This window comes from Musa acuminata, chromosome BXJ1-3 (assembly GCF_036884655.1).
Source record: "Musa acuminata AAA Group cultivar baxijiao chromosome BXJ1-3, Cavendish_Baxijiao_AAA, whole genome shotgun sequence".
NCBI lineage: Eukaryota > Viridiplantae > Streptophyta > Magnoliopsida > Zingiberales > Musaceae > Musa > Musa acuminata.
In genome coordinates, this window is record NC_088329.1 from 46276143 (window position 1) to 46287579 (window position 11437).

Sequence of the window (11437 nt, forward strand, 5' to 3'; positions counted from 1 at the left end):
AAGAGAAGACTGCACGTCGCACACATTGCCACGTCAGCAGCCGTGCTTGGAGCGCTAATTGAATTGGGCGATGGCCCATAAAGTTATCGGATTGTGGGTATTCAGATCGCGGGCTCATCTTGTGCTTTATTGGGCTCCATTAGCAGCGCGGCCCATTCTTTAGCCCTGCGAGCCTCGATCTCCTCCGTGGAGGGCGCGCTCTTTCCATTATCGAAGACAAACGCAGAGGCGGGTTTAGGCCCATCTACGTATGAATTGTGGGTTAGATATCGGATTTGGGCCTCAGCTCACTCTGCCTTTCGTTTCCCACCACCTGCGATTTTTGGCAGCAAACGGTGGCGCCGAGATCGTTTCCTTTGACGACCGCCGCTCTCTCTCTCTATCCACAGCCGTGGAAGCCGAGATTAGTTACGCGAGCGTCGGCGGCGGTGGAAGAGGTGATGGACGAGAGGAGGCGACGACAGCGTCGGCTCTTCACCTTCTCCCCTTCACCGGGGCCGCGCAGCAGCATTACGTCTCCCAACTCCTTTCCTTCACTCTCGATCGCCTTCACAAGGTAACCCCTCTTCCGTCTTCCGGTTCCCTCTCCTTCTTTCAATTCTTGCGGCCGATCTGCTGAGGACGCGTGATCCCGCAGGAGCCGGAACTTTTGCGCGTCGATGCGGAGCGCATCCGGAGGCAGATGCAAGAGGTGGCAGTCGGGAATTACCGTGCCTTCATCGCTGCGGCGGATACTGTTTCCTTCATCAAGGAGCAACTCTCCGGCTTCGACAAGCACCTTGATTCCTTGGTACTCCTTACCCATCCCCTTGTCAACCCTCCTTATATCCTGATGCGTTTTATGAATCTTAGTTAACTGTAATCCTGTGATCCAATGGCTGGTTGATTTGGGTTCCGATTGATCGGTTCCTTCGAGAGTTATCTTCAAAAAGGGCTTTAAAAAGTTTGCTAAATTTGGATGCCATGGAGTTGGAGCTTGTTGGCTGATTTGACAAGAGGAGTTTTTCGGGTTTCTCATTGGGTCCGATCATTGGTATTCCAAGTCTTCCGGTGTTGCCTCGTGGACGAGCAATGTGCACGGTTGTGGTAAACCGGGTAGAAAAATTATGAATTGATCTCAGCATCAAGCTACCAAACAAAGAATTCATAAAAGAAATCACTCGATGATTCAAAACTGCTGTAAATGGTTTCATAACAATCAACAGCTGGACCAAGTGTACTGAATGAAAATATATGACCAACTCATTTGTGGTTTATATGACTGCAAAGCTTTTGGAGGAGTATGGTCGAAGGTTAAGAGTTGGCAACCGAGTTTATTGCCAAGTCTCTCTCTCTCTCTCTCTCTCTCTCACACACACACACACACACACACACGCACATCCCCACACGCACACACACATTCTGAAGCTTGCCAATTAACCTGTCAGATCATTTCAGATTATGAAATATCTGTTTTAGCATATTCATATCTCCCTTGATTTAGATACAAAATCATATTTAGGTGGTTAATACCTAACCTACTTTTGGTCAATTAGCCAAATGGAGGCATAACTGTTTTAGGTATGGCTCTTAACTTTGCTTAACAAAAGGGGAAAAAAAATCTTTGACTCGTGAGCTTTCTCCTTCATCTTTCATTTATTATCATTCTAATTGAGTTTGTTTTTTTCCTTTGCTTTCTCACCATGTCTTTTAGGCTTAATTAGTCATATTAGCTCTTACTTTCTGTTATTTCCGTTTGTTCGTTCTACTTTTGTTTTTAGTTTATGCTTTTTTCTTCTTCCATATTATATTTTACATTCTGGTGCATATTCTTACAATTCGGATACTGAGAAACAACCTAGGATTCCTTTTCTTTTCTCAGATGACTATTTGACTTTCTTGATAGATTGTTGTTTTCTATGATGAGTTAAGTAGAGTTAAAGTGTGCTTGTCTTTTATATGTCAGTTACAAATTGCCTTAAGAAGATAATTGTCTAAATTAAAATATATATCATTATAAATAGCATTTATTGTGATGAATAAATGGGTTTAAGTCGGGATGCTTCTACATTTATAGGATCTTTAAGGTGATGAAAGATCTGTTACACTGATTCTCTTGCTGCATGTTTATTGCAGATAACAGGGATCCCTAATCTTACAGCTGGTTGTACTGAGTTTATTGAATCTGCTCAGAAAATTTTGGAGGAAAGCAAGCTCAATCAGATATTACTGGACAATCACAGTACTCTGCTTGATTTGCTTGAAATTCCTCAGCTAATGGACACGTATGTAATACAATCTTTAAATTAATTCATATCCGTCAAAATTTACTTTAATGCCCTGGTTCCATTTTATTATACTCAGTGGATATTGATCTTTTTAAACGATGTTAAATGCATCTTGAGATGATGCATTTCTACCAATTTTAGATGTGTTCTCATTAATTGTTGAAGACGTTCCATTTAACATATGGAATATGGTTATTCTTGATTGTGCTTATTTTTCCATCTGGGACTTTTTTTTTCTCAGCCAGCATGTCTTACATAGTTACTTCTTCTTTAGGATCTTTTTAGCTATATTTCAATTTCCTTTTCAACATTAGACGTGGTTAGTTTTTAATCCCTTGTCATCTTGTACAAAAGCACAAAGAGCTTAATGCAAGAAGCAAACTGCAAATAACTGCTTTAAGGTTCAATTTTTATACATTCTCTAAATCACCATAAGTTGGTTCTTTCACATGCAATTTTCAGTGAAATTTTCATATGTTTTTGTCTCAGATAAAAATAGTGTATTTCAGTTATGCATTCACAATTTCAAGAAGCAATTCTTTCATTCTTTGTAGTCTACGCTCTGGGGTGGTCTAGCCGCAATGGCCCTGAAAAATCTTCAGGATGAATTTGTATATATTCTTTTCTCTCATGCATGTTGATCTTTAGTTCCAACATATACAAAACTAGATGGGTTTATGTTGTCATTTTGTTAAGATTGTAAGTAACTTGGTGGTTATAATTTTAAAGGTCTAATGGAAATGGGTGAATGTTGGTGTAGTTTGTATTTTTGTTCTTTATGCAAAAGAATTAATATAATTTTAAAGGTCTAATGGAAATGGATGTGTATTGGTGTAGTTTGTACTTTTGTTCTTTATGCCAAAGAATTATGATACCAACTGGTCCAACCGAGAACTTGACTGAACCAGTGAATCTGGTTAAGTTTGGTTTGCATATATAATATGTGCAGACAACTGCAAAGATACCATATCTGAATTTTACAAAATTTTCTATATTATTTAATGATAGATAATATATACACATAACATATTTATCACAAGTTCTATCTTATGGATAGACATATTTTATGTAAACTGTAATAACATTTACCATAATATCCAAAGAATATAATCCTATTCGAAAATGAATAAGGAGTACAATTTAAATTATATACTATGGTTCAGTTTAGGTTTTCTTACGGATTCTGCAAACTGAACATGTCCAGTGAAAGTTGAAAATTTCTTTAAAGCTGAACTAGATTGTGCGCCCCCTACCAATTGCATGCAGGGCTAATTCTGGTTGCGCGGCATTCTAGTACACATGTCATGCACGTAAGAGGTAAATACATCTGTCTGATGCCCCATCTAGTGGTCAATGTTGGACATCATGTTGGACCATATACATTTTAAGTCTTTGTTTACTATGTTTTTTAAGTTGATGAGACAATATATCACCATTATGTCTTCATTCCTCTTCTGATGTAACTTGAGATAGCATAATATTCATACTGATATACTTTCCTTTGTCTTTTTGGTTATTTTCAAGTTGTTTCAGACTAGTATGCTGAAAGTTCAGTCATGTTGTGTGTTATGATCACAATTCAATCTCTTTCTATTGGATTTCTAAGTATCCTCTGATTTATCCTTTCATCATCAAATGGATCCATATCGATAATAGTAACTAGTAATCATGTGCTCTTGCTTTCCAGATGTATAAGGAATGGTAATTATGATGAGGCACTTGACCTAGAAGCTTTTGTCAACAAGTTATCAAAAATGCATACCGAGTAAGTCTTTTCTGATGATTAAGGAACAGGTCCTTCTATTATTTGATTTGGGAATAGTCCAACCAATATTCTTTTAGCTATAGATTCCATGATGATAGCTAGCATTTGATATTTGGAATCAAGGTTGCCTATCATTCAGGCATTGGCGTCAGAAGTCAGGAAGACACCACAATCTCTGCTATCTCAGCTTCTCCAGAAACTTCGATCAAATATTCAGGTAGTTGCCTAAGTCCGTTAAAAGCTCTCTGTTTGTGTTTGTAGATGTCAAATATCCTTGATCAATGCATGGTGATCAATGCATGGTGATCAATGTCTCTGTTTGCCTAAGTCCGTTAAAAGCTCTCTGTTTGGATCACTGTCAAATTTCCTTGATCAATGCATGGTGAGAGTTTGTTTCAACACTTTGCAGTTTTTTTCGGGTAAACTTATGTCACTCAGGACACTTTGTGGGCACAAATGTTGTCTTACAACTCATATTTCATCATGCCTTATCAAAATATGATCTCTTCTCTGTTGCTTATCGTGTAGGACTTCTGAGTTCTGACTACTTTTTTACGTGCTCTTCTCTGTTGCAATGTACTTAAGAAACATTGCATCTCCAATTTTAATATTCTATGTTTGAGATCTTTTAGAGATTCATATTGTTTTAGTGCTTCCGTACTTGATTTTCTATTGATGTATAACTTTTAAGTCCATTGACCTTTTAGTTTGTTGTTATTGTCAAGGATTGTAATTTCGACCCGTATCGGTATACCAAGCCCTGCTTGGTACGGTACGTACTGAGGCGTACTGAGTGGTACGCATCGACATAGCAAACCATGGTTTATGCTTCTTCACTCCAATTTGTATATTTTACTTTTGGGATTTTTGTGCTTGATGCTATATGACGTATTTCTTTTTCATGTGCTCTATAACTTTTCTGTTGAGTTACTCTATCAATCGTCTCTAACATTGTTACTGTATAATGCATAACTGGGGTGTTGAATGTTCTGCAAAGTGGTATATATCAAATGACACCCTCTTATTTATTGAATGTGCTTATTATCTTCTTAGGTTTGGAATAGCTGAATCATTGTTAACTATGTAAACTACCATTGATAAACATGTTAGAGTTGAACTCCTTAGTTCCCTAAGTTACCCGACTCTTCTATTTCTTGTACATACGGAAATTTAATCTCCATATTACAGTCGTCTATCCGATATCTGCTATCACCATGTCGTATAATATGCTTTTCAGTCATTCACTATTCCACTTGTACACTTCCTCCGAATAGGCATTTTCTCCAAGTAGCTTTGCTTTGGGTTCAATTTTATGCTAGTCTTTTGTTGCCTTCAGTATTGTGCAATGGGTCTTGGCTTGGTTGGGTTTGATTTCAGAGGCTTACTTCCTTCACTTTTCGAAAGGTAAATGGGCATCTTTAATTTTATTCATTTATACTGAATAATGTTTCCTTGTACTGTCACCTTATAGCTAACAATCTATCATCAATCACAGTGCAGTTATAAACTTATTCTCAAAGAATATGAGTATCGCAGTTGAGAATTTTCAGGTAACCTGCAACTATTTCTTCCCCTTCATGTTAGGAATGCATATTAGAAACACTGTTAGTAAAATGGTGATATTTTAAAATGATTCTGTACTTTATTTGGTTAGATTGTCTTAGATTTGCACCGTTGGGTTCCTTTGCCGTCTGTTGGCTTTGTAACTAATTGAACAACGGAAGAAAGCAAGGATGATGTAGCGCCGCCATCTGTCCTGATGGAGCATCCACCTATTGCTGTGTTTGTTAATGGTAAGTACAGACACTTGTTAACCACGAGTCATGTTTTGCAGATACTGGTGAGTATGAACGAGGTCACCGTACTACATGCATGAGTTTGAGTTGGCACCGTAAAACTGGGCCTTGTAGATGTAGATCAGTGGTGGATATGTCAGTGACCAGACGAAGTTGCAACTTAGCACTTGGCTTTTGCTGTTGTAGTCTTGTAGCTGATATGTGATATCATGTCCTAATATGTAGGTGTTTCTGCTGCTATGAATGAATTACGACCATGTGCTCCTGTGAGCTTGAAGAACATTCTGGCTCAAGAGGTTGTGAAGGGACTACAGGTAGTTTCCGACTCCCTCTTGAGATACAATGCCCTGTGAGTGCTCCGAGGAAACGAGTCTACCCTCTTCCTGTCACTGTGTCGAGCTTTCATTGAGGTCAGATGAGGTTTGAATTGATTCTTCTTCGTCCTATTTTCATAATTGTTATAATGTAGTATGACTAGCTTGTGGGGTTTATAGGTAGCTCACCCGTATTGTGCCACTTGCTTCGGTCGCTGCTACCCAAATGGAGCAAATCTGATCAGCGAACAAAGAAACTTGTTCAATGGTGTCTGCCAGCTGTTCGTGATCCCACTTTCGAAGGGGCTAAAAGATTCTTTGGAGAGTCAAGAAGAGAAGAATCAAGCGGATGCCAGTGGTGCTCAGAATGGAGCTCCATCCAATAGTGATGAAGAACCGGGGATTTATGGTCGCACTGACCCAAGCGGCAGTGTAGTAGTGCCAACAAATGCAGCAAGTGGCAATTTAGTCAATAACTGATGTGTTTTATTAGCACATGGATTAATGTAGGTCATGTGATTAAATGGCATGTTTCTCATGTTTTACCTGGTCGAGGGTGCCATCACCGTCGTCATCCTTCCTGTTTCGGTACAAGATTATCTACATCTGACGGTTGACGAGAACAATTTTTAGCGCGTCTACTGAAGGCTTCAGATGGCATAGACCAGCAATTTCTCGTGCATTTTTCCCTTTTGACCATATGTATTCATAGTATTGTTCCCTTCTCCCTTCTCGTGTGTATTCAGGCATTCTTCAGTGGAGATTAAAGATCATATCCCAGTTTGCTTCTGTTGTTGATTTATATGTTCGTTTTGACGAATCAAGATAGAGTGACTTTTTAAACACAATTATCGATCTTAAACCCATATGGATCCTCAAATCCAAGCAGTGTAATTGAAGTGCATCTCAAGAGACGTTGATCGAGTCTACTATGATGTAATGCTTAGTGTAGCATCATTTTCATAGTTGAGCCAAAGCTATCGGGGTGTTGGTCGCCATTCTGTCAGTAGTTCTTCATTTGAGGAAGTATGGGTTGAACTCCAATTCTTGTAACTCTCCTTCGTCGAGGTAGAGAGATTGTGAAACCCGACCCCTGCTTCGTTGAGACTTGGAGGTTGGGAAACTTGACTCCTGCCTTATGTCGAGGCATAGAGGTCAAGAAGCTCGACCCCCGCCTTTACCAAAGATAGGGAGGGAGAGATTGGGTTTCTATCTGACCAAGGTGTGTCCCTTGACAATAGAGGAACAAGTTGATTATGGATCACCACCAACAATGCTCGAGTATGATAAATTAGGTGTGTCAAACGAACTAGACATGACACAAGGTCGACAACAAATTAAATAGATATAAGTTTGACATGCTTAATGAACCAAATGCCACACTTCGAACCCCTCTCATGAGAGTCCTAAAGCACACGTTGGGGGGTATAAATGTAGGGAGTACACCCATTAGCTAATCTTCATTCAACACGTGACCATCACATGATGTTTGGGATGGAAGGAGATGATAAAGGCCATCCTCCACTCGTCTGCCCACATGGGCATGGGTCCAAGACAAGTGGTTATAGACAGTCCCCCTTATCGCCCACATAAACAAGAGGTCAAAGGGAGGCTATTGGAGGTGATTAGAGATTGTCTCATATTTACAATTAGGTATAAAGACTCATTTTCAGCATAACGAGAGAGGTTTATATTTTTTGACAACTGTCGTCCACACTCATATATCTCAAGTTACTAATTTGAGCGTCGAATAAATCGAGTCAGAAAACTTCACTTGACCTCGATCTTTGTATAGGTGACACCCTGAGAGCTTTATATTTTCACCTCAAAAGTACCTCGAACAACCCTATACATACAGGTCTGGATTACATCGGATTGACCAAGACATCCAAAATTTCTTTCCTCAACAATTTTGATATAGAAGCTAAATCGAATAACTTGTAATGGTCACCAAAACCCAAGTTGAACATAAACAAGTTAATGAAGAACTCGTTAAGCATTGATGCGTGATAACAAAGTATATTTATCAGCTTGAACCTAAATGACCGAAAAGACAATAAAAACCCAAAAACAGGTCACTTTTTGCTACCTCTCCAAACAGACTGTTCAAACCTAATCAAGTAGCTAAAGCTTACAGCCACTGAGGACAACCAACTTTGCCTTACAGTCCTACCAGCGAGTAGACCCAATCAATTTATTCTGCATTGTTCGACAAATGATGACAAACAAAAGAAATTTAATTCTGTAAGGAGACTAAAAGAAAGCTGTGCCGGCAAGGCCATGGTGTAACAAGTTATGGGCAATGTTGTCCCTGGCTTGCGACGCACTCACCGACCGTATGCTGTTCTCGGGCACCATTTCATCGTCCACCAGTTCGTACTCGAGACCCGACTCCATCTCCTCCTTCCGTCGCTCACAGATGTTGTGCAGCACGCAGCAAGCACCAATAACCACGGGCAAATCCAGTAGTTTCACTTCTGTTCGTTTCTGTAAACAAGTCCACCGCCCCTTCAACCTCGTGAATGCCTCTCGGGCGATACGCTGCACCTCCCCGATCTTCTCGTTGAAGGCATGCTGAGTCCAAGTCAAATTTTGGTGGGTGTATGGCACCAGCATCCAGTCCATCAGAGGATAACCCGAGCTCCCGACAATCCAAGTGTTCTTGAGTATCCCGGTAGCTGCCCTCCTGTAAAGAGCCGATTCCTCAAGCACCTGGTCGTCATGCATCGAACCGGGCCACCCAATGCAAACGTCCGTGAACACCCCGTCAGGGTCGACCACCCCCTGGACGGTGATGGAATAAGAAGTTTTCTGATTGCGCTCCGTGTGCCGGCGGTTGAAGTAGGAGGCGACACTGACCTTGGGCGCGATGATGGGGATATGAGTGGTGTACATGGATCCGATGACATTGGGGATCCCGGATGGTGCCTCGAAGCGGGATTTTGCTTGGGTAGCGTCGTCGTCGTCGGGCCATTGGAGGAACCTTGGCATGAGTAGAGTCTTGATCGCGTTGCAGACCTCGAGGACAAGCTTGTGGCAGGTGGAAATGCCGAGCCCGAACCGTTTCGAGACGAGGCGGAGAGGTTCGCCGGTGGCCAACCGCCAGATGCACACAGCCACCCGCTGCCGGACGGGGATAGCGGCGCGGAGCGTCGTGTCCTCCTTCGCCACTGCCGACCCGAGCTTCTCGCAGATCATGTCAAACGTGGCACGGCCCATCCGGAACGCCAGCCGGAACTCGGCCTCGGGGAAGTCGGGATGGTTGCATCGGTCCCACCACGCTTGCGACCGATCCTTCACCCAGAGTCTCCGTTGCTGGTGGCCGCCTATGCCTCTGGCGGCGTCGGCCTCGCCCTCGCCCTCGGCTGAAGCGGAGGCCGCCGAAGCAGAGGCGGTGAGGCGGATGCGTTTGGAGCGAAGGGTGCCAGCGTCGTTTTCGAGGGCGGTGAGGCTTTCCTCGAGGCGGCAGTAATGGTCGAGTACAGCCTCGGCCTTTTGGTGGTGGTTCTCCTCGAGTGAGAGCTCCCAGTCGTCGTCAGACTCGCGCCGCTGGGACTCATGCTGCACGTCGATCGACGCAATGGAGGTCAGCAGATTGGCGATCTTCCTCCGTTTCCTCCTCCTCTCGTTTCCAGCGGTGGCTGCGCCGGTATCGCGTCTCCGGCGGCCCTTGGGCATGTCGGAGGACGACGGCGGGGGCGAAGGGGATGCGGTGGCGGAAGAGTCCTGGAAGAAGGAGATGTAGAACGAGAAGTCGTCGAGGACGGGCTGGATGGTGTCGGCGGCCGGGCAACTGTTCATATACGGAAAGTAGTTGTATCGGTCAATCGATAGATGACCGGGGCCGGTAGAAGAAAGGAGACAATGGAAGGTCCCGATGGGAAAAGAGGAAGCAATCGAGGCCGGAGGCGAAGACCGAGGATGAACGGTGGGTAGGAACAAGAACCGTGGGATTTATATGTGAGGGAGGGAGTTGCGGCGTGTGAACGCAGTACGGGGATTGGGGGCAGCTTTCCAAGGAAGACAGACCATGAAGGATCCCTGTGGAACGCGGTTCACGCGCTGGGAGAGCGGAGAAGGATAAGGTTGGCCGAGGTGGTTAGGTGTGGGTGGAAGTGTCTCTTGTGCCCGGGTACGATGCATTCGCGGGTGGAGAGGGTTAACGGCATGGAGCGCGCCGGCGCGTGTGACTTGGATTTGGGAGTGTTCCGGATCGGCGTTGATTGGTGGATCGAACAGAGGATCGATATCACACGGAAGGTGGTCGTCTCTTGTTGGGGGCAAAAGGGCAAAAAAGGTTGCCTTATTTGAAGGTAGAAACTTGACCTAAGTGATCCTCCTGAAAGTTTGTGAATTTAATTTATAGGAGGAGACGTCAACAGTGGTGGCAATCACCGTTGACCTACTTTTTTTAGTGTTTATTTTTATTATTTTTTTGGGGGCGAGGGGAGTTGGTTAATGGATGATGACGGTGAGAGCTAGTTTTCGTATTGGGTGAATTTTATACAATTAATTCCAATTAGCTTTTCAGGAAAGCTTTTCAACGCTGCTGCTGTATTCTGCTGTTCCACATATCAAAATGCTGTATGTGAAAGAAAGTCCGTCCTTCCCTCCTTCGCTTACGGCCGGACACATCAGATCTCTCTCTGAACTTTTCCCTGATATCTCATTCTACACGATAATCGTCTCGCTACCTCCCAGTCCCTGATCATGTGATCGGCGGGAGAAGATCCAGAGGCGGGATCCGATGGATAGAAAGGTGAGTTCCGTGGACTTCACATTTAATGGATGTTGTTTTTTTTTTTTTTTTTTTTGGGCTTACAGGGGCTGTACTCTATATTACACGACGATATCTTTCTAGGGCTCTCTAGAATCTTGTAATTTTATTTTTCTTGAGCTAAGCCATGTGTGTGTTGGCATTGTAACTGAGCTAATGTAGTTCTTAAAATGACTGGTCCATACTGTAATCGGAGGAACGCATTTATCCGCTAGATCACTTTTGATTGTGCCTGCATGTTTTAGAGGACAAGCGATGCCCTCTCTTGATCTTCAAGTGAGCTATTTTATGTTTGATTTCCAGGAATGTGTTTGATCCACCTGATCAGTTTGTTTCTTTCAGACTACATCTAGAGAGATTTCTTTGCAAGGTTTGTTCACATTCAGATGAGATCAGAAATTTACGTTCCATAAATTCTGACATAAATTTACGATTGCAGATTCAACAAAAAATGCTTATACAATCATCCTAAAAAAGTAAAAAACACTGGGAAGGGTACTTGTATCTTACTCGGCACT

At 42.7% G+C, this 11437-nt stretch overlaps 1 protein-coding gene and 1 pseudogene across 1 annotated transcript; one reads left to right on the forward strand and one right to left on the reverse strand.

The window, feature by feature from the left end:
• Positions 1-68: 68 nt before the first annotated feature.
• LOC135635734 (conserved oligomeric Golgi complex subunit 8-like) lies at positions 69-6931 on the forward strand (annotated as a pseudogene).
• A 1391-nt stretch (positions 6932-8322) lies between these two features.
• Positions 8323-10431, reverse strand: LOC135635741 (protein ALP1-like). The gene has a single exon (XM_065147038.1). The coding sequence runs from the start codon at positions 9941-9943 to the stop codon at positions 8396-8398; it is 1548 nt and encodes a 515-aa protein (XP_065003110.1). The 5' UTR covers positions 9944-10431; the 3' UTR covers positions 8323-8395.
• Positions 10432-11437: the final 1006 nt, after the last annotated feature.

Excerpts from the sequence above, each read along its gene's own strand:
- LOC135635741 (XM_065147038.1), bottom strand. The coding sequence starts at position 9,943 with ATGAACAGTTGCCCGGCCGCCGACACCATCCAGCCCGTCCTCGACGAC.